Source organism: Ascaphus truei, chromosome 9 (genome assembly GCF_040206685.1).
Source record: "Ascaphus truei isolate aAscTru1 chromosome 9, aAscTru1.hap1, whole genome shotgun sequence".
NCBI lineage: Eukaryota > Metazoa > Chordata > Amphibia > Anura > Ascaphidae > Ascaphus > Ascaphus truei.
In genome coordinates, this window is record NC_134491.1 from 40,964,943 (window position 1) to 40,988,736 (window position 23,794).

At 43.0% G+C, this 23,794-nt stretch overlaps 1 protein-coding gene across 1 annotated transcript in view; it reads right to left on the minus strand.

The window, feature by feature from the left end:
* TUNAR (transmembrane neural differentiation associated intracellular calcium regulator) overlaps positions 1–13,210 on the minus strand; it is a 28,287-nt gene extending 15,077 nt beyond the window's left edge. Inside the window, exon 1 of the mRNA XM_075614432.1 lies at positions 12,261–13,210. Coding sequence (XP_075470547.1) covers positions 12,261–12,277 — 17 coding nt within the window. The 5' untranslated portion in view covers positions 12,278–13,210. The remainder of the gene's footprint in view (positions 1–12,260) is intronic.
* Between the last annotated feature and the right edge of the window lie 10,584 nt (positions 13,211–23,794).

A 23,794-nucleotide genomic window follows, 5' to 3' on the forward strand; every position in this document is an offset into this window, starting at 1 on the left:
TGGCAGATGCGGTAAAAGCTCTAAAACTATCCAAAGCCCAAGGCCCTGATGGATTCACAAACGCCTACTATAAGAGGTTTCTCCCGTCCCTATCTCCTTACTTACTGGACTTGTTCAACTCCTTTATGAAAGGTGACCCCATACCAGCATCGATGTCAATGGCTAACCTAGCAATTATCCACAAAGAGGGGAGAGACCCAATGCAATGTGGGAGTTACCACCCCATATCGCTATTGAACAACGACCTAAAACTATATAGCAAAATACTAGCTAACAGATTAAACCCCATCCTACCCAGACTTATCCATAACGATCAAGTGGGATTTGTTCCGGGCCGTCAGGCTTCAGACAACACCCGCAAACTTATAAATATAATAGACCACACTAACCTTACAAACACCAAGGCAGTTCTCCTGAGCTTAGACGCAGAGAAGGCGTTTGACAGAATCAATTGGCTATTCTTAGACAAAACCTTACAAAAATTTGGCTTCAAGGACTCATTCCTAGAGGGGGTCCAAGCACTGTACCACAATCCATCGGCGGCAATCAAACTCCCGGGAGGCGCAGCGCAGAGATTTCCAATAACGAATGGTACAAGGCAGAGCTGTCCTTTGTCCTCTCTCCTCTTCGCCCTGACGATCGAACCCCTGGCGGCCAAAATACGCGAGAGCATAAACATTCAGGGCGTACCAATTGGAGATACAAATTACAAAATCTCGCTTTTTGCCGACGATATAATACTGTCCCTAATCCACCCTCAAACATCACTTCCCAATCTACATAAAGAATTGGTGGAGTTCGGCAAAATTTCGGACTACAAAATTAATAATGACAAATCAGAAGCCCTACACTTAAATGTACCAGAATCGGAAGTTAATTTACTGAAACTGAACTTTAATTATAGATGGAGTTCCTCATACATTAAATACCTGGGAGTGAATGTATCAGGCAACTACCAATCACTGTACAAATATAATTACCTGGCCCTATTCGGGAAAATCAAAAAAGATCTGGACAAATGGGAAGACTACCAGATCTCATGGATCGGAAGGATGATCTCGGTAAAAATGAATATACTCCCCAGATTGCTATACTATTTCCAGACACTCCCGATCCATGTTCCCAGCCCTGAACTTAAGAACATCCAGAATAAAATGTTCAACTTCATCTGGAAGGGCAAAAGGCCCAGGGTGGCCAGATCGGTCCTCCTGACGTCAAGAGGAAGAGGGGGCCTGGGTGTCCCAGATATCACAAAGTACTATTTAGCGGCCCATTTGAGGCAAGCCGTAGTGTGGAACGCAGACCCGGGTCTCTATTGCTGACGAGATATTGAATCCCACTACGTAAAAATGCCTTCTCTGCAGGCCCTCCTTTGGTGCATAGACAAGGGGGATAAACCACCCCGTAGATTCGACCTTGGTGCCATCAGACACACCTGGGAAGTTTGGCGGAAATGCAGATCAAAGTTTAAACTAACTGCGCCAGGCTCGCTGCTTACTCCGATCCACAACAATCCCCATTTCCCCCCAGGATGTGAACCAAAACAGTTCGACTACTTCCGTCTGAAGGGGGTTAGGGTGGTTGCCGACCTACTGAGCGATGGAAGGCTGCTGAACTTCCAAGAATTACGAACGAGACACGAGGCCCCAGAACTGAGCCCATTTAAGTATCTCCAAATTAGACATTTTCTTCAAAAACTGTCCCCAAAATTTGAGTATCCTCCCCTCACCAACTTTGAGAGACTCCCTGAACTAGTACACATCAAACAGCATTGATCTCTAACATATACGCTGGTATGGAGAGAACAGCAGGCCCCTCCACCCATGACTACATGTCCAAGTGGGCGGCGGAACTAAGTATAGACATAGATAGAGAAGACTGGGAGGATATATGGGACGCTGCTTCAGGAACTTCCATCTGTACCACAACAAAAGAGAATATCTACAAAATCATGTTCCTCTGGTATCTTACCCCAGTTAGATTGAAGCAAATCTACCCCTGGCCTCAGATCTATGTTGGAGAGGCTGTGGACAGAGAGGAGACATGGCCCACATTTGGTGGTCATGCCCAAAAATCCAAAAATGTTGGCTTTCTATCCAAACTTTAATCCAAGAGGTAACTAGCCTCACATTAGCCCCAGATCCACTGACCTTCCTCCTGGGCAGGCCAATAGAGGAAATTGACCGCCCAATAGGAAAATTAATCTCCTCCATCCTTACCGCGGCTAGGTGTGCTGTGGCATTCTCCTGGAAAAAGATCTCTCCCCCCTCCATTAAGGCGGTTAGGAGAAGAATATACGACGTAATGCTAATGGAACGTCTGACGGCGTTTCTGAAACGCAAGACAACAAGTCACTACAAAATCTGGGAACCCTGGGAGACTCACTGACACCCGAGAGAATCCGATAGGAGAAACTATGACCACCCAGGCCACAGCCTGAAGGACGCCAGGGTCAGCGGCACAGGGGAGGCTCACCCCGCCCCCTCCCCCATCCCCATCCCCATAACCTCCCCCCCCCCCCCCCCTCTCTTTTTCAGACCTCTCTCCCCCCCGGTCACCCGGTGACCCAGAGGTCGCGCCACTCTTGGCGGTACACTCTCCCCCCCCCCCCCTCCAACATGGAAAATTTGAAAATCAAAGTGTATTAGGATACTGTGATGTGATATTTGCCTGTAAACTTGCCTGTTTCCTAATAAAAATGTTTAAAAAAAAAAATGGCATTACCGTCAGTTGAATTTTAAAAAAATGTAGTAAATATAATATAATACTACAGAACTGATTTATTATAAAAAAAATAAAGAGGTAGGATATTGCTTGGATTGCTCCTTTAATCTCTGACTTCTTTACTAAAGCATAAAAAGAAGGGAATTTACCTGGAATTATTCTGTATCGGTGATGTGCAGATTGTTTGGTAAACCACAATGTAAGGGGGCTCCCAATTGAATAAAGATACATGTTATTATATATTACTATCTTTAGGCGGGTGTATGATGTGTATGTAGGAGCGAATTTCCCCTGAAGCTGACTAGACTATAGCAGCACATTTGTGGGGGGGACGCCAGTTTTTTGGGGAGAAAAGGTACGTGTGTGTAAGAAAGCCTTACCTTTTCTGGTGTGTACCCCCTCTTGCAGCGTCATGTCATCATGGCGACCCAACATCAAATGATACCCCTATGTCACATAACGCGGTGACATCATGACATCGGACGCTGTGGACGTGGACCACCTCCGAGTCTACAGGCACCGGAAAGGTAAGTCCGCCACTACATGTACGACGTGTATGATGGGAAAAGCTTCCCACACTTTATATACATTTAATTATAGATATGCCTGAATAGAGTAGCGAGGTGTGAAGTTTTTTTATACGTTGCTATAACAGGACATATTCCAGCAGCTTTATGTACATCTCTGAGTAAAATGCTTCTCAAGCTCTAAATCTCTCAATGAGGAAAGAGCATTGTACTATGCTGCTTCCAAGCACACAATCCTTTTAGTCACGGGACAAAGCTCTTCCTACGCCATTCTTACAAGAAGACAGAAAACAGAGACGTAGAAAAAGAGAGGACACAGGACGCTGGATAGAAGGAGGATATAGGGAAAGAGCGGATTAAATGAGGAAGAGGAGGAGGAGGTACGGGGGCAGACATAGAGGAGGATGGAGTTTTTAAAGGGGAAAGGAATAGATTAATAGTAGTATAATATGCGAGTAGAAAGGAGCGGGATGAAGGACCATGAAATAAAAGATGGCAGGGAAATAAACATGAAGCCGTGATTCCCTCAATCCAAACTCTTAACACTGACACCATTTTTAAAATTGATTATTTTAAAGAAGAACAAGTGGGCACATGTTAATGAAAAGAAAAAAATGGTGATTCTCTTTCCCAAGTTATCCACTGGAGGTTCCACTAGGGATATAAAAAATGTTTTAGTTATTATGTTTATTCTATAACATTTGCATGTCATTTCCCAGAATTCCTGGATGGAGTGGAAGCATTGCATACTAAGAGATAATGGTAAATAGCAAGGGTGGAGACCAGTCGGAAACATGTGAATGTGCTCACACAAGTGATATTTGTGTTTGCTGTTTATTCTATAACAATTAGTTGGTGGAAGGTTGTGTTAATGGTAATGTTTCACACATTCAAATTGGATGCAAACATAGAAACATTAACAATATCAGTAGGCAAGAACCTTTTGTCCCACCTACTATATCCATTAAATTAATATATTGAGCTCTGCTTTTCTACACATTATTCAACCTTTTTGCTTGCAGCCAAATTCTTGAAGCAGTGTCTAGCATAGGGATGTGTCTCTGCTCATTACATGATCTAGCTTCAGTCTCATTCCAAACAACGTTGCCTGCAGTGGCTGGAATATCACAGTTAGCCCTTACATGTTTTCAGGAAGAATTGTACACCCTACTTTAGCTTTCCATAATAAAATGTAACGTAACACACTTCCTTTTTTGATGGAAGGAGGCAGGGCTCCCCAATAAAGGTTAAACCAAGTCTGCTGCGCCCATTCAACATTTCAATTTAGAATTTTTTGCAAATACCTTTTACATTAATGTATTGCACTGTATTCCTTTAATGATGAATCTTTTCTATTGAACATATATTGTTCCCTTGTAATATACTGTTTGACCCTCTGTATAGTACCACACAGTCGCCTGCCACTCTTCCCCTGCTGCCAGTCGTTACAGCTGCCACGTCCTCGGACCGTGAGTGACTTGTTGGTACTGACCACACTGTAATGTTTGTATTTATGTATATGTGTATTTCTATAGAAAAAACAATGTATGCAGTGAATTACGCAAGAGACAATACTTTACAGAGAATTATAACTCAATAACTGAAAACAAACAAATTCATGCAATAGGATTGAAAGTCCCTGCCCCAGAGAGCTTACAATCTAAGTGGTATGTTAGGAGACACAGAGACAATAGGTGAAGGAGTTGAGTAAGCTGTACGAAGCCAGATTGCAGAGGACTGAGGAGCGAATGGGAATTAAGGAAGTTGATCACACAGGAGAAGACGAGATGTTCTGGCATTTTGGAGGCAAAAAGGCAGGAGGGAGACAAAGCGGTAGTTACTGTAGTAAGGCACGTAGGGACAAGGGTTTTGTTTTTATGAACTGATGTGACAACTGCATGCTTATAAAATGCAGGGGAAGTGCCAGAGGATACAGAGGAGTTAAAGATGTTGATGAAAGGGGGGACTGGGATAAGAGGGCTTATAAGGTGTGAGGGTATAGGATGGAGAGGGTACGTGGTACAGTGAAGAGTGAGAAACGTTCAATTCTGTAACAGGAGAAAAAGTCACATAGTTAAAGTAGAAGGTAAAAGTAGAAGCAGTGTCATGGTGGAAAGTACAGAAGGAATCTCCCTGTGGATTGCATCCACTCTGCCTTAAAAATGGTTGGCAAAGGCTTGATAAGAAGTAAAGGAAGGAAGTCCTTTTGAATGTAATCATTAATCTGACCGTCACGTTCTGCACTCCTCGGCATTGCTGTGTTCCTCTCAGCCCGGGTTTCCCTCTTCTGGTTTGGATTTAGTGATTGGCTGGTTGTTTAAAGCCCAGGCCCACAAATTGGCCAGATGTTCACAATCCTGGCGGTTCCCGATTGGTCAGCCTTTTAAAGCTTTCTTACTTGATTAGCTGATTTACAATCCGTAGTTGGCAGGCTGGATTCTAGACACCACTTTATCTCCGATTGGCCCTCTGTTTAAAGGCCGGTGCTTGCTGATTGGGCCGTCTCTATTCCAGCACTACGTATTGGCAGCTTCAGTGAGCGCCACCCTCTACCCTTAATTCTTGAACTGAGGAGGGCCCATTACATCTCCACCTGCCTGGGCTCGCTTTCGCCAGCCTTACCTGGAATAAAGCTCACGTAACATGACTTGCAAGCCTCACCTGTACAGCTAAATCACTTAAACTGTCCCTCTGCAACGAAGGACTTTCTCCTGCATTCAGGGGCTCTCCTTTCCGCAACCCTACAGTCCTGCAACCCCTGCTCGGAAAATGCCAAGCTTAGTGAGGCCAGTCTCCTGTGTAAGTTATAAGCTTTTTATACTATCCTCTCTCATTTATTGCAAGTGTCTGTATTGTTAACCATTTCTGTACAATTACCATTTTCTATTAAACCTATTCGTTTATTGGCTCTTTTGCCTGGCTTGGTGACGCTACTCATTGCATTTATTTTTTATCGTTTTAATAGTTTTATTTGTTTTTTGGTGTGTTGCTTCTGACTTGGTAGCAGGTTCCATCTCTCCAGAAACCCTGGTGTATTTTTGGAAGTCACAGCTTTTGGAGAACTTGTGAGATCCCAGTGGATAAGAGAGGTGTGCTTGGATCTCCTCACTGGCGGTCCCAGGTGATAGCAATCCTTGGAGTTTGGGGTTTTATGTTTAGCCAGTACTGGATATCCTGGTGGTCCGAGGACCCGGATGCTATCCTTGCTGGTGGAGTTCTTGTCTGAACCCGATTTACTGGCCACTCACCTTTTTGGGTGCGAGTGATTACGGATATTATGTTAAAACATTTAATTAATTTGCTGTTCTTTTATTTCCCTAGTCATTTCACCAGCAAGTAAAACTGGACATACACAACATAAATGCATTCTTTCTTTTTTCCTTTGCAACCTCTGCAGAGGAACTTTGCCTGCTCTTTTAGGGTGCCCAACAATATGTATCTTTGAAAAGCATTACAAAAATAAACTAATAATGGGGAATTACTGAAGAAGGAGATAATATTTTGGAGCTCTATTCTATCAATGTCAAATATTTTGCTTGGAGAAGTGGAACTGTGTAGCCATAAAGTTTAGATTTGTTATTGTGTTTTATATTCCGGTACATTTTTGTGGCCCGGGAACCCAAAATAATGGTTGAGATGAGATCAACAAAGCCCATTTCTGATGTTATTGGGTCAGAAGATCTTTGACCTTATAAGATCTATTGTTTTATGACTATTTTTGTTTATGTGCCACTGTTCTTTGTTAATTATTCTTGAATCCCGAAACCTATTTACTTGCCCCAAATCCCCAGCACTGTTTTACCACAAATTCATGGTGCAATAAAGTTTCAAAATAATGATTGGAGTTCACCAACTAATCTTGAGCAGGGAGGGTAATAAATGCTGACACATTGCGATCTAAGGCTTGGAAAGTCATATTGCTCTTATCTGAAGCACAGTGAAATGTTATTTGGAAATATGGATATAAAATGAAGGTGCTCTTCTCCTAATAAACATGATGCTCATGTCAAATAACGTCATCGCTGGGGGCGGGGGCTCCGATATGTAACGGGGGAGTATGCAGACGCGAATCCTCTCTTTGACAAAGGGACGCAGGTCCCGAAACGCGTCAGAGTTACCATGTACTCCCGTTGGACCACCTAATAAATTATTTTATCACCTAAAACTGGTTTGCAGCCCCCACTGTTTGCACGGCTGTGCTCCGCCATCGGACCTCATGGGACTACTTTTTCTTCATGTCAAATAACAACAGTAATTAACATTAACCAAAACATCACGTTTAACAGAGAAATAAAGATTTTGAAACATTCCGCTCTGCGTCAGAACTTTCTCAGCGTTGTAATCTGCACAATTAGGTTTATTTCTATTGCAGGAACGTGGGGGGGTTTTAAAAACGATCAAGAGTGTGAATTGTAAAACACACCCATGACTTAAATGACTTAACTTCTTTAAATTAGTTCTAAATTACTTCTCTTACCTGGCTAATAATCTCATTTTTCATTTGAGATTATACAATGGTAATGTAAATGTTGATATATTGGGCAATTTGCAAGCATAAAACATCATATTTGTAGATCCCTGTTCTCATTAAAGTGCGGATTAAGTGATTCAACTGGTAATGCCTATAATATGAACTATTTTTACATGTATGAAACAAAGGTATTTGAGTTCATTTCCGGGGCGAGTTTGTAATTTAATTGATCAATCTTCGTTGCTACTAACATTTTCCTGAAATGTTTCTTGAGTTGCCAGAAGCATATAACAGCTAACAGAAGCTCATACTGCAATCTGAGCTGTCACATGTGTTAGAAATCATTTGGGAGAAATAGAGTGTAAATTGTTTTATTCAGATTGTCCAAGGATTGGGGAATCTTTACAACAAGTGCAAACGTTCAGTTTTTTATTCAGTAGTTATTGACAGTAAAATAAAAAATAAAAACAATATCAAATGTATATCCCATCGGTGCAATGCTGGGACTCCAAAATGTGAATTACTGGTTGAATTAACCTCATTGCTGCCAAAAGCAGATAGTAGATTAAAGAAAGAATATGGTTGAGGTTTTGTTTTATTTCAGTGTGTTTTACTGAGCGTGTAAACGGCAAGAATTAATTATCAACTTCACAGAATATAGTCACACACAATAATTAATATGATTTCCTGTTTGAGGTTGTTTTTGTCTAATTTTGAATACTAGATTTCCTAGATATCATTCAGAAAAAGCAGAATATATTAGAATTAGATATCTGCTGGTCCCTGCCACTACTTATTCAGTATATACCCTTTCATATGAATGTTATTTAAACAATGACACGTGAATGAATATAGGTGTTGATATAACTTCATTTGCCTAGCACCCCTAGGCCTTTACTTTTCTGGTACTTAATAGCGGCTGAAAATAAAGTTTACCCCACAAAAAAGTTTAAAAATGTAAAAAAAAATAAAAAAATTAAAAAAACTATTAGAGCAAAAACTAGTTAAGGATGTTAAGTGAAAAATTGTGTAATATTTTTCCCACCCTCTTAATGTACAAAGATTTTTCTCTGCAAACCTCCATGAAGTTGGTGTTTGCTATTTTATTCTTTCCATACACTTTATTTCCCATGAAATTATCACATTCCCTAATGTTCGGATTCAAGCTACAAACCTGGTATATTCACTGCCCCATATCCTCTCGGTTCTTACGCTTTTCTCTTCCAATGAGTTGTAGGAAAGATAACATCAGTTTAATTCTTCTCAATGGTCAGGTCGCTCTTCATGAAGAAAATTTTATTTTACCAAAAGGTTGTTGCACCTAATCCATGAGCCCAAGCTGCTCGCTACTCCCTGTTCGCTGCCCAGTATTATATTCCCATTTTATTATAATGTGGGAGCAACCATGCAGCAGAAAGTGCCTGCTTCTTAGGCCAGTATTCACTAAAAGGTGCTTATATTCATTATAAAGGGAGTAGTGTGCTAAAGCATAGCACTATTTAGTGGATATGGGCCTTAGATTGCCACTATATTTAAAATAATAAATCCGAATAATAAATCCAGAGGGAACTTATTTTAGCAAAACAGAAAAACACCTTCTACATCAATTTAGTGACAGAGCATGCACTCAAAGTGATTACATTAACATGAACAAATGTTGGTTGAATTAACAGCTAATCCTTTCAAAGAATCCTTCCAATAGCATGCAAAACTGGAGAAAAAAAATCAGTCTCATACAACTCGTCCTGTTTGCCACGCACAGAATATTTCCAGCTACCTACACTTTGTCCTGCTTGCTTGACATGTCCATCACCAGAACTCTTTGACTGTAAGCTTTCCAGAACAGATATTCCCTTCCATATGCATACAGGCATTTTTCTTTTAGCGTGTGTATAAAATTGTATCACACTGTACCATATACACTTGGCACTATATAAAAATACATTGACAAGAATTTAAATAATATATTTTGCAATTAAAAATCAAATCTTAGATACAGTTATATCTGGTAATAACTTAGACTGTGATAGCCATGTTATCTTACTTGCAATTGTACAAAAATAAACATGCACTTGAAAGCTCTTCCTAAAAATATACAGTCATTCCACATACAAAGGGATCCCCAAGCGAAGTATTCTTTAAGATTGCAATAACATGGATTATTGGGTTTAGTTTTTTGTTGCATTATTCTTATTCCCAAATTCTGCACAAACTCTTATTTCCCATGTATTATGTTATTCGATAATTAGAGATCCCTCAAATATTCACAATATAGAGCTTTTCTTTGAATGACACAAGTTTTAGTATTTTTGCATTCCTGTGTCACAAATGCATAGATGAAATTGTAGTGTACGGAGTTTCCAAAACTCACATCTCTTCTTTAACTATATACTTGAGAACCCTAAAGTTGTTCCCCTAAAAAGGTATCAGAACCTACAAAACAAAATCTACGTCTTCAGGGCCAATGTGGCTACCCCAACTTTACACGAGATTATGAAACTCGCCATTCTATAGACTTCCAGCACTGCCATATTCTGTGTACCTGAAGATCTGAGGGTTTCAAGCCTCTCCTAAACCCCACACACCCCCCATTTTAGGAATAACCAAGGAAATAGAAGAAAAAAATCCCTTTAATGTCATACTAATAGAGCGTTACTTGGCTATCACAATAACATGGGCATGGGGAAGGGGGAAAACAGGCACCGCTTTGGGGAGTCTTTCTAATGGTATATACTGGGCCGTGAGGACATTATTACCCCTACTACATGTACCCATGACATTGATTAACCTCGTCGGTGCCAGAAAAGCCATTGCAACGTTGCAGCTTGCCGAATGGCTAATAGTGGTATACTCAAGCTGATGTAGTCAGTGATATAGAAATCCCAACACAAGCTGTTATAAAATGAAACCATTTATAATGATTTGTGATCAAAATATATATTTTTTATGTATAGTGGATTTAGCACTATAGTTATACATACAACAAAGAAGTCTATATCGTAACATGCATGAAGGCATGGGTATTTTTCAATCTTTTTTTACCTGCTGAATATTTTGTCTAATGTTAATATAAAACCTGTGGCATTTCCAAAATGTATCATTATTATATTTTGATGTTACCTAAAGAAACATCACCAGGATATTCAAAATTACAAACGGACATATACATAAATCCTTCTTTGCCTCTAATTATAGCTCATCAAAGTGTGCCTTCTTTTTCTTTTTTTTTTACCAGTCAATAATAATATTAGGTATTTTCATAGTAACTTTTAATCGAAAGAAATATTCTTTCATATGAGATTTGATTGCAGTGTTTGCAAAAGGTGAATTAAAACATACTGTAAAATAACAATTACAGAGGATTTTATCTCCTGTTTCAGCAGTTAACATGTACCAGACTATCACTTTCAATGTATACTTATGCCAAAGTAGCACTTTTAGTAAAATTCACATCTTCTCCAGCTGTTGCTAGGAGACCAAACGTCAGGGTACCAGCCCAGCCTGTTTTTATCTTTATCTCGGGAAATCACTGACTGATGCTTGCTAATCAATTCCAGTATCATTTTAAGATGTAATAACCGGCTGGATTATTTCTAAATTAAGGGGATCACACAGTGTATCGCATTTTATTTTTTTCAAATATAAAACTATAAATACATCCCTATTGCACATGAACAAAGTCTATTCAAGCAGAACAGAAAACAAACGAACCCCCACCTGGGGCTTCTGATGTTATCAGCACATTAACCCAAGCCTTGTTTTCCTCTGTAAGGCATCCTAAATACAGTATATGAACCTAATTATACCCTTCATGGGGTGAATGTGTAGGTTTGTGTAAATAATTTGCTGTGTTGTAGAAATAATCAACCAGTCACATCCAGAAACTAAAAACGGATACGATTTCATGGATGATTGCTGCATGAAGTTGTAACAGGTGCTAAATATTTTAATTTTCCATATAAACAAAGTGCACAGCGATTTAATCCCAACAAACTGCAGTCCTGCTCTATGGATGCAGCAGCATAACTTCCCTTACACAAATCTAACTGTGCTACAGTCAGTATTATTCTATTTTGGTGGATACTGTAGCAAAATAAATGTGTTTCTACATAATATACTGTATGTTAAAGTAAATCTGCAATCAACACATCCAATAGTTCAAGGTCTTCAGAGACTTGACTTAGACTGTAAAAGAAAATATATATAAGCCCTTAAATGTATAATTTCCACACTTTTTTTTAACCATCGTCGTTTTCTCTTATAATAATGTGCCCGCTACTTACAGAAATATTCATAACGCAAGTTAGGGGGTCTCCTTTCATAACAGGGGGGCTAGGGAAGGAGATACCTCAATGCACCTTTATTGTTACAGCATGTCTGCCTCCGGTACACAATGTTAGCAGCTTCCTCAGACTTTGAACTATTAAAGCATTAAGTCAGGAACAGGGAAGTTTTATTCAAGCATAAGTGAAATAGCTGGTAGTGTTTTCTTGACAAGCATGTGGGGGGGGGGGGGGGGCAGTAAGTATTTTAGGGACCTTACCCTGCACAGCATCAAGAAGTGAAGTGCAGCACAGAGCAGCACCCTGCTGCCAGTGGGGACCCCATCCTTCTCCAGAATTCTTTGGTGGCAGCTGGATGGAAAGTCCAACTCATGGTTCTGATAGAAGCAGGTCCGGATTGTCTCAGCCTCAGTATGTCACCAGAAGGCAGACCCTTCAGGTGCATGGTGTCCCATTCCCTGGGAGAAGCATCTCCGGGGTGCAGCCCTGCGCCCCCTCTACTCCCACTCAGCTGCAGGGAGTCCCACGCTTCAGACTGGGTTTGTGAGGGAGTCCGGGAGACGCAGCTTCCCCCGTCACTGTGCTGCCCCAGAGATCCCGGTCACTGTGCTGCCCCAGAGATCCCGGTCACTGTGCTGCCCCAGAGATCCCGGTCACTGTGCTGCCCCAGAGAGATCCCCGGGATGTCCCTGCCCCAGAGATCCCGGTCACTGTGCTGCCCCAGAGATCCCGGACACTGTGCTGCCCCAGAGATCCCGGTCACTGTGCTGCCCCAGAGATCCCGGACACTGTGCTGCCCCAGAGATCCCGGTCACTGTGCTGCCCCAGAGATCCCGGTCACTGTGCTGCCCCAGAGATCCGGGACACTGTGCTGCCCCAGAGATCCCGGTAACTGTGCTGCCCCAGAGAGATCCCCGGGATGCCCCTGCCCAGCAATCACCTCATTACAGTAATCCGGCAGCAGCATTGTAACTGCACACTTTATCCTGACAATGCATTGGGTTTAAACACTTTGTCATCTTCTCGGGGGAACCTCGCCCCATACAAGCAGCACCCCCTGAATTTCCCTTCAGTACAGAGTAATGCCCCACTGAGGTCACAGCAGCCTCTTCTGGATGCGCACCTCAGGGTGTCCTGCTGGATTGCACAGGTCTATAGGATTGTTTCCTTGCAGAAGGGAGCAGTAGGAGCAGAAGGAGCAGTAGGAGCAGTGCTGGAGCTGGGTGCGTGTGATGTGGTTTGTAGGAAGCCGCTCACACAGCACTGCTCCCCCCCCCCCCCCCCTTTCTATGGGATTTGCTTCAGCATGGGCATCCCCTGCCCCTCCTTCCTGCAGTAACCCCTTCAGTGCCAGAAACCCCCTGCTCTCCTCCCTGCAGTAACCCCTTCAGTGCCAGAGACCCCCTGCTCTCCCCCTGCAGTAACCCCTTCATTGCCAGAGACCCCCTGCTCTCCCCCCTGCAGTAACCCCTTCAGTGCCAGAGACCCCCTGCTCTTCCCTCCTTGCAGTAACCCCTTCAGTGCCAGAGACCCCCTGCTCTCCCCCCTGCAGTAACCCCTTCAGTGCCAGAGACCCCCTGCTCCTCCTTCCTGCAGTAACCCCTTCAGTGCAAGAGACCCCCTGCTCTCCTCCCTGCAGTAACCCCTTCAGTGCCAGAGACCCCCTGCTCTCCCCCCTGCATTAACCCCTTCAGTGCAAGAGACCCCCTGCTCTCCTCCCTGCAGTAACCCCTTCAGTGCCAGAGACCCCCTGCTCTCCCCCCTGCATTAACCCCTTCAGTGCCAGAGACCCCCTGCCCCTCCTTCCTGCAGTAACCCCTTCAGTGCCAGAGACCCCCTGCTCTCCCCCTGCAGTAACCCCTTCAGTGCCAGAGACACCCCTGCTCTCCCTCACTGCAGTAACCCCTTCAGTGCCAGAGACCCCCTGCTCTCCCTCCTTGCAGTAACCCCTTCAGTGCCAGAGACCCCCTGCTCTCCTCCCTGCAGTAACCCCTTCAGTGCCAGAGACCCCCCTGCTCTCCCCCCTGCAGTAACCCCTTCAGTGCCAGAGACCCCCTGCTCTCCCCCCTGCAGTAACACCTTCAGTGCCAGAGACCCCCTGCTCTCCCCCCTGCAGTAACCCCTTCAGTGCCAGAGACCCCCTGCTCTCCCCCCTACAGTAACCCTTTTTTTAAAGGAGGTGCATACAAATGTCCCAGAAAAAGAGAGGATAGCACCTAATAATATACTATAATGGATATCAACCTGCAAATTAAGGTTGAAAATGAGACACTGCACACTCAAATTTTGTATTAGAAACAATGTTATTCCAAAAATAAACAAGATATAAAACAAACAGCAATTTCACTCCAATTAACAAAAATACAAGATCTACCGGAAACAGTGACATGAAAGATCCTCTCTGAGCTGTATAACGTTTCGGGTAAAATTGAGTGAAATTGCTGTTTGTTTTATATCTTCTATATGTTTGGAATATTTTTTATTCTACATTTTGCAATTTAAAAGTGATTAGTGATATATTGTTATATCTATTAAACCAACATGGTTAGGAATCCAGTGGTAGAGAGGCTGAGCTCTAAACCTATTAACCCTCTCGGTGCCAGCGAAGCCTCCAGCACGTGGCTTTGGTAGTAGGACAGACTGGCTTATCATGCCAACTTCATCGTTCCCATCCCCAGCCCCCCTCCTACACTTCAATCAACATCTGCACTGCAAATCAGGCCTCATTTCCCCTGAATGGGGAACAAGTGCAGAAACCCCCCATACATTTCTAATTTAACACAATCTTGTGATGTACAAACACTTGCACACATTTATTTGGAGCTGCAAATGAATTCTAGTAAATACAAGTGGCTCGTCCAATATAAGGTTATCCAGCCTCTCTCTTTACTGCTCCTTCCCAGATCTTTGTTCAAGCGTTAAAACTGCTAAACGCTTCTTTCTACCATCTCCGAGGCCCTCAGCGATCCTGACACAGAAGCACGAAACCGAGAAATGCTCAGAGCAAATATTATGTTTCATTTCTACAGATTAATGCATCACTTTAACCCAATTAGAAAACACCAATTATACATTCTCGGAGACACGGCCTGCCACAAGCTTTCCCCCCCGTGCCACGCATTCCCCTTTCCAGGTGCATACCCTGCTTTATTTGCCCAGCACCTGCCCCAGTAAAGGCATTAAGGGCTGCTGGTCACCCAGAAAACAAGTGGATATTTAAATTTAGGAAATCTGGGCAGTTTTGTGGCTCTTACCCCAGCTTTGCATTGTTGCTTTTTCACTTTGCCACGGTAGAGATCCCCTGGAGGGTGTGAGTGTATCTAGTCTGCGGGGTCCATGTAGTACTCAACTTGATATCTAATATTTATTCTGTACATGTCGAGCAGACCGATGTTTCGGCCTCTGTGACCTTCATCAGCTCTGGATGAAAGACCGAACGTCGGTTTGTTTGACATGTAGAGAATAAATATTATATATCAAGTCAAATACTACAGGGGATGCCTGGAAATTCTTCTATTCCGATTATATATCGGCACGAGGCTGCGCGTCTTTCCCGGAGCGCCCAATACTTCTTTCCATACTATGGGGGTCATGCACTAAGCAGTGATAAGTGGGTTTTCTGGGTGCTATGCACAAAGCAGTGATAAGTGCTTTTAAGTGAGATACATGCATTTATAGCGTGATACTGCCTGTTGTGAGATTCACAAAGCAGTGATAACACTGCAGTATCGTGCTATAATGGCATTTTTTCCCACTTAAAAGCACTTATCACTGCTTTGTGAATCTCATAGCAGACAGTATCGCGCTATAAAGGCATTTATCTCACTTAAAAGCACTTATCACTGCTTAGAGCATGACCCCCTATGTAATTCCGCGTCCATGCTGATTGCGCACACTTGCTCGCGATCGGCATAGACGCTGCCTGTGCATTGCCTGACTTGTTTCACTTGTTGTACTGTACCCCTCAGACCTGAGGAAGGTCCCTAGGAATAGAACCGTTGGCACCTCCTGGCTGTATTTCTAATCAGTATTCTTGCTACTGGAATTTCCAACTGATTTTGGTGTGCTATCTGGTTAACTCTTTGTTTGCCGTATGGTGACTTGCGTATTGGGGGAAGCTTCTAACTGGGCGCTCCCAGATATGTATATGTTTCTGCTTTTCATTTAGTTTGTTATTTTGTATCAGTCACATTGAGATCTATTTGTATTTTATGTATTAAAGTTTTCCAGCTACATAAACAAAAGAATAGCACTAAATTTATCAGAGAAAAAACGTTACTACATTCAATTTGATGATATATATTTGTGCAGTGATAAGTCTGGTGTTTTTTAGGTTTTTTTTGCTCTAGTATTTACATTTGTTGTTGTTTTGTATTCTATCATAAACCTTTTAACTCCTCTGCTGCCAGGAGGGCCTGAGACACATCGAGGAGGTATAAATAATGTAGATAAAAGAAGCATTTAGTACAGAAATTGGATGAGAGTAAACTCGAGGGAAACCTCGTGTAAAAGGCGTTACATGAAACAATAAGGCCTGTATGCTAATGTTTGCAAATGTCCAACTCCATTTTAGTTGCGTGGTGTGTGCCTCTGTACTGTGTACCTCTGTACTGTGTGCCTCTGTACTATGTACCTCTGTACTGTGTGCCTCTGTACTGTGTACCTCTGTACTGTGTGCCTATGTACTAAGCTCGTATTTCTTCATCTGTGGCACAAAATGTATTTTCCCTTTGTTTTGGCGCACAGAAAGGGAAGGCGCTTAGTGTACCGCTATAAACGGAATGTACTAATATATAATATTTCAGTGGGTGGGGGGGGGAGGGAATGGCGTGCCGCCCGCTATCTTCATGCCCCCAAAGCCGCCGCATGTGGGGGGGGGGGGGGTGGGGGTGTGATGCCGGCCTGAAACTAGCTTCATGCCGCCGCGGGGGGGGGGGGGGTAAGATGCAGGGGGGAAATGCAGGCCTGCCCGCCCGCTATCTTAAGGCCTCCGCCTGAGGTATGGGGGCTGCGGAGGGCGGGGGTAGTGGGAGATGTCACTAAATAACCCACCCACCCAGTCACTAAATAACCCACCCACCCAGTCACTAAATAAAGTCACTAAATAACCCAAACACCCACCCACCCAGTCACTAAATAACCCACCCAGTCAATAAATAAAGTCACTAAATAACCCACCCAGTCACTAAAAATAATGTCACTAAATAAAGTCACTAAATAACCCACCCACCCAGTCACTAAATAAAGTCACTAAATAACCCACCCACCCAGTCACTAAATAACCCACCCACCCAGTCACTAAATAAAAGGTCACTAAATAAATGTCACTAAATAACCCACCCACCCAGTCACTAAATAAAGTCACTAAATAAAGTCACTAAATAAATGTCACTAAATAAAAGTCACTAAATAACCCACCCAGTCACTAAATAAAGTCACTAAATAACCCACCTAGTCACTAAATAAAGTCACTAAACAACAATCGCGATTAGGTTTGGAATGGAGACGCTGAGCTGTTCGTTGCTTCTTGCGGCCACAATTAGGAGCACCTGTGGCGGAGCGTCTCCATTCCAAACCTAATCGCGATTCCTGGAGAGGAAGGGGCGGTGAGATCATCATATGCCTGTACCTCTGATTCCTTATTGCCTGATAACTTCTTATACTTTGTAAGTGAGCACTTGTGAAGTGTTTTTTAATTCATTAAATTGTTGCACAGTTCGCGCTATGGTGTGTTCTTGTCCTCTGCTGTAGTGCACCCTATCCATCCCATCCTGGTCCCCAGACGCCCCTCTACGTGGGACTACTGTTCGTGTACAGTACACTCTATGTGTGAAATGCCTTTACTCACTGTCTGCTTGTGAGTATAACCTTTGCAGAATTTCATAGGATTATAATTTTTGTGCTATACAGTACTGTACTATTTTTGTGATCTCTCTTTTACATGTGCATGGTGTCCCGCTCCCTTGTCCCATTTCCTACTACCCAAGAAGGGTCTTAACAGATACTTAACATGTAGTAGCTTGATCACAGGACAAACTTTCACTCATCCTCACAGTGGTAAAGTCCACACCTGAACTTCTATCTATGTGGTGTACTTAAATGTCCTTGTGGGTTATATTATGTAGGCAACACTAATTGCCAATTTAAAGAGAAGATGGCTCTGCATAGATCCAATACCAGAGTGGCCACCAGGGATGGACAAGTGGAACTGTCTGTTGGACGTCAGCCTCAGATCAGTGTCAATTGATCAGGTTCCCCAACCACCCAGTGGGAGTAACCAATCTGTGCTGCTTCTGAAACTCCAAGCTTTTGGGATTTATACCCCCAATACAATACACCGGAAAGGTTTGAACATTCACTTGCCGCTAGACTTTTATCTGCATGAAAGATAGATGTGTGTTTCCCACATGACACTGCAGTGTACTCTCCTTGATGGGTGATTAGATTATTTTGCTTGCTCACCATGACCTAGTTTGACACATTTTCCTGTTGTACTTTTTTTCTCTATGTTTTACATGCATTGGTTATTGTTTCCCATTAACTTTCTGGCGGGCTATGTCCCCCCATTACCTAACATTGCTTTTAATCCCCGCCAGTTCAAACAGTGCCAGGGTGTTTCACTTGAGATTCTTTTCTTTTTAACCTTCCTATATATTTTGTACACTATGGTATTTACTGTATGTGGGTTGGAATAGACACTGTGTTATCTTGATAATGGTCCCATGACAGACCGATATATCAATCCTTATAATAAATGTATTTCACCTTTGGAAAAGTCTGAAGCGCTAGTTCCTGTTCATATATCCTGAGAACGGTCTTTTATAGGGAGAGAAACGTTGATACTGTAAATACACTTTTTGCATTTGAATTGTTTTTGCCTTTGATCGACTGAACTATTGCATTTTTTGACACATCCCGGCCAAGTTAATTTAGGATTTATGATGTATGATGTACCACCCTACAGGTGATATATAATCAAAAAATAAATAGATGATATCGTTCTGTGGCTAACGAAATGCTTTTATTTGTGCGAGCTTTCGAGATACACTGATCTCTTCTTCCGGCGATGTTACAATGAAAGAAGCAAGCAAAAGCTATACTATAAACAGTGTCTATTGGAATGTTATCTGTGCTGGTCCTTCCCCCGGTGTGGATGTGTTATATTCACCAATAAGGACCACATAGTATCCACACACACTTTTAGTTATGTTACTAACTCTCACATTTCCACACCCACCCACACCATTTATATCCGCTCCCACTCCACACACACCTTGTGTAAAGCACTGTATATACTGTGGGCTCTCCATTCATGTTAATTCACACTGATACACATACACACTCTTTCATCACTTGCTTTCAGGAACCTTTTGACACCTCCAGCCATAAAACACATCCACACCGGGGGAAGGACCAGCACAGATAACATTCCAATAGACACTGTTTATAGTATAGCTTTTGCTTGCTTCATTCATTGTAACATCGCAGGAAAAAGAGATCAGTGTATCTCGAAAGCTCGCACAAATAAAAGCATTTCGTTAGCCACAGAACGGTATCATCTATTTATTTTTTGATTATTGAAGCTCGGCTAACACGGTACTGATACCTCTACATATATATATATATATATATATATATATATATATATATATATACAGTGTTTGACAAACCTATACATTTGCACGCCCCGGGCGAGTGGATTTAACATCGTGGCGAGCTCCTATTGGCCCAAGCAGCCACGTGTGGTACCAGGTGGCGAGTAGATATTTTTGTTCAGCGAGTAGATTTTTTGGTGATTTGTCGACCACTGTATATATATATATAAAGCAGAAAATAGCCGTGTTAGTCCAGTTGCGATAGTGCAGAATAAATTAGTTCTTCAGTATTAGGTGATACCTTTTTTATTGGACTAACAATTTATGTCATAGGACAAGCTTTCGAGCGTTCTCCTCTCTTCTTCAGGTCAAGCAATACTGATATACAAAGGATTCAATGGCTAAAACAGTGTAGAGAAAAAAAACCCAACAGATATGGACTGTAGATAAGGTAGGGTGTTAAAAGTGTTTGAAGCCAGGGGACGGTGACAAGAAAAGGTAGGGGGGGGAGGGATGCTGGGGGGGGAGAGAAAGTGTGGATAAGAATGGAGGCAAGCAGGATAATTACAAACAATTTTGATAGGGTGTGAGAAAACCCATGTCTGCATTAAGTCCTTTGGTTTTGGTGTCAAAGAGTCTCATCATTCTGAGTTCAAATGTTTTCCATTCTTGGGTGCTTTTAAACATTCCATTGAGGATTTTGATTTTTAAATCATTTCTGGAATGATCTGGTTGTGAGAAGTGATGTCCCACTGGTGAGCAGTATCTTCCTTCTTCGTGATGGAGTATAGAGTGTCTGTGCATATTCATTCTTCCTTGTAGTTTTTGGCTGGTTTCCTCAATGTAGCAGCCTTGGTCACATCTGTTGCACTGAATCATATACACTATATTGCTGGATGTGCAGCTGTATGATCCTTTAACATTGAATGTTCTATGGTTGTGACTGGCTGTGGGATCTTGGCATATATGTTTGCAGAGTTTGCAACGTGAGTTGTTGCACGGGTTTGTGCCATTATCAGTGTCCAATCGTTGTGAAGTTTTCTGCTGACTAATTTCTGTTTGAGGTTTGGTGGTTGCTGGAATGCAAGAATGGGAGGTTTGGGAAAGATTTATTTTAATGTCGCATCTTCTGCCAGCATGGGTTGCAGATCTTTGATTATTTTTCGTACACCCTCTAGGGTAGGGTTGTATGTGGTCACTAGTGGTATGCGTGTGGTAGGTTCTTTCTGTCTGTATTGTAGCAGGTGTTCTCGTGGGGCTTTTAGTGCAGATGTAATTGTTTTGGCAATGGTCTTTGTCTTTTATCCCTTCTGTCTGAATGATTCGGTCAGGGTTGTGAGATGCCTGTTTCTGTCTTCAGTGTCAGAGCATATGCGATGGTATCTTATAGCCTGGCTGTGTATGATACCTTGTTTTGTATGAGTGGGATGGAAGCAGGAGTTGTGGAGGTAACTGCATCTGCCTTTTGGTTTCCTGTATACAGATGTGTGTTGTTTGCCATCTTTCAGTGTTACTCTTGTATCTAGAAAGTTTACTAGGTTTGCCGAATAATCAATTTTGAGTTTAATTGATGGATATATATATACACTGTCCCAGCAAGCTCAATATATATGCAGCCCACCTTAGGAACTACTATTTCAGTTACGGGGTTAACAGCCCTAATGGGTTAACTTTGTGAGCGAACTCAGGTTACTCCCCTCCCCATCATCTGATGTAGGATTAACCAACTAACTAAACTTACTACAAGCGCTAACCTAAACCAAGTGAGGTGATGTGCAAAAGAAAGTGATAATTCTATACACATATGTGAAGTGATCAAAAATTAAGCAGCCAAGGGGAACTACATAAACCAGATGATTCCAAACCTGGTAAACAAAATGAAAATACAAAATACTGTAAGTGTCCCCCGGCGCTAGTGATAAATTGTCCAAGATACTACCATAGTCCAATTGACAGTCTTTAGATGGGAGACTTTTCTGGATGGGTAGATGGAATATCAAGAATGCTCCAGATGGGTAAGGGTGTCCTTATGGATTGACTCCAAGGTGGTTCTGGGAAAATACAGAAAGAAGAGGACACACCAGTTGCCCAGTATGTAAAGGCAAGGACCCCTATCTAGAACATAGAAACCCTACTTACAAGATAATGTCTTGCTTGTATGGGGGAGAGAATCTGTGCTTGTGCCACGTCTTCAACTTGGTTTTCCACAGACCCCACGTGGTCTGACGCGATGGTTCTCCCTTTAAGATGACGATTAGGCTTACGGGCACACCGGATACATAACACCCATTGATGAAAGGGAATAGGACACAATATGGTGTAATACGAACTACACTTTAATAAAAATGATAAAAACACAAACTACCCACACTTACAATGTGTGTAGGATAGCGATATGACAAACAAATGCCGTCCGCAACCTGCTTCCGACCCGATCAGCAAGGAGAGAGAGTCGCTAACAACAGCACCCGCGACTGACAAAACGATGATGTCGGTACAGGTCGCTTCTCCGGCGTCAGGTGGCTACGGTTGCTGGACTAGATGCTATTAGGAGAGTCACACTGTGACTGATGTAGGATGACTGTGCAGAAGGGATTGCCACTTCCAAGTATGTCTTGTGACCAGTGATGTCACTACAGGGAGATAGAAGGGTATACATAGCTCCACCCAATCTTCAAGAAACAGGTTCTTTAGAGTTCAGATGGGGGCCTCACTGTGAGTCCTTTATATAGGTTTTTGTTTATAGATTACTGTGTTAAGATGTGTCCTATCACGCTTTGTTGTTTTCAGTAATGGAACGTTCCCCTTTAAGTAAGCGCGAGTAGTATGGATCCGATATTGCTCTCACTACTAAATAGTAGGAAACATGCTTTTAGTAAGGCGTTCTCAGTGTTAGTAACTCTGGAGCGTGTTTGTATCGGCCCCACCGGGAGGTCCCTGGTGCAATCCTGATCATATAGGTCCATTTAATATGGGGCGTCACTGACTATGCGAGAGACGGCCAGTCTAACCCTTACTGCGGGTAACAAGCCAAGTACCCCCCCAGCGTAGGAGTGAGGGCTACACAGGGGAGGAAATCCCGCAAATTAATATACGAGGTGTGTCAGTGTCTGTGAAGGATTATTGACGGATATCCAATAAAGCACTATATGTTTTATAAAAATTCCTGCTGATGATGTGGGGATGTGCAGGGAGTAAATGGGGAATGGTGGGGGAGTGCAGGGGTAATGTGGTATGATGGGTGTGTGCCAGGGATGATTTGGGGGAGTGCAGGGGTAATGTGGTATGATGGGTGTGTGCCAGGGATGATTTGGGGGAGTGCAGGGGTAATGTGGTATGATGGGTGTGTGCCAGGGATGATTTGGGGGAGTGCAGGGGTAATGTGGTATGATAGTTGTGTGCTAGGGATGATTTGGGGGAGTGCAGGGGTAATGTGGTATGATGAGTGTGTGCCAGGGATGATTTGGGGGATGTGCAGGGGTAATGTGGTATGATGGGTGTGTGCCAGGGATGATTTGGGGGAGTGCAGGGGTAATGTGGTATGATGGGTGTGTGCCAGGGATGATTTGGGGGAGTGCAGGGGTAATGTGGTATGATGGGTGTGTGCTGGGGATGATTTGGGGGATGTGCAGGGGTAATGTGGTATGATGGGTGTGTGCCAGGGTTGATTTGGGGGAGTGCAGGGGTAATGTGGTATGATGAGTGTGTGCCAGGGATGATTTGGGGGATGTGCAGGGGTAATGTGGTATGATGGGTGTGTGCCAGGGATGATTTGGGGGAGTGCAGGGGTAATGTGGTTTGATGGGTGTGTGCCAGGGATGATTTGGGGGAGTGCAGGGGTAATGTGGTATGATGGGTGTGCGCCAGGGATGATTTGGGGGAGTGCAGGGGTAATGTGGTATGATGGGTGTGTGCCAGGGATGATTTGGGGGATGTGCAGGGGTAATGTGGTATGATAGGTGTGTGCCAGGGATGATTTGGGGGAGTGCAGGGGTAATGTGGTATGATGGGTGTGTGCTAGGGATGATTTGGGGGGAGTGCAGGGGTAATGTGGTATGATGGGTGTGTGCTAGGGATGATTTGGGGGATGTGCAGGGGTAATGTGGTATGATGGGTGTGTGCTAGGGATGATTTGGGGGAGTGCAGGGGTAATGTGGTATGATGGGTGTGTGCCAGGGATGATTTGGGGGAGTG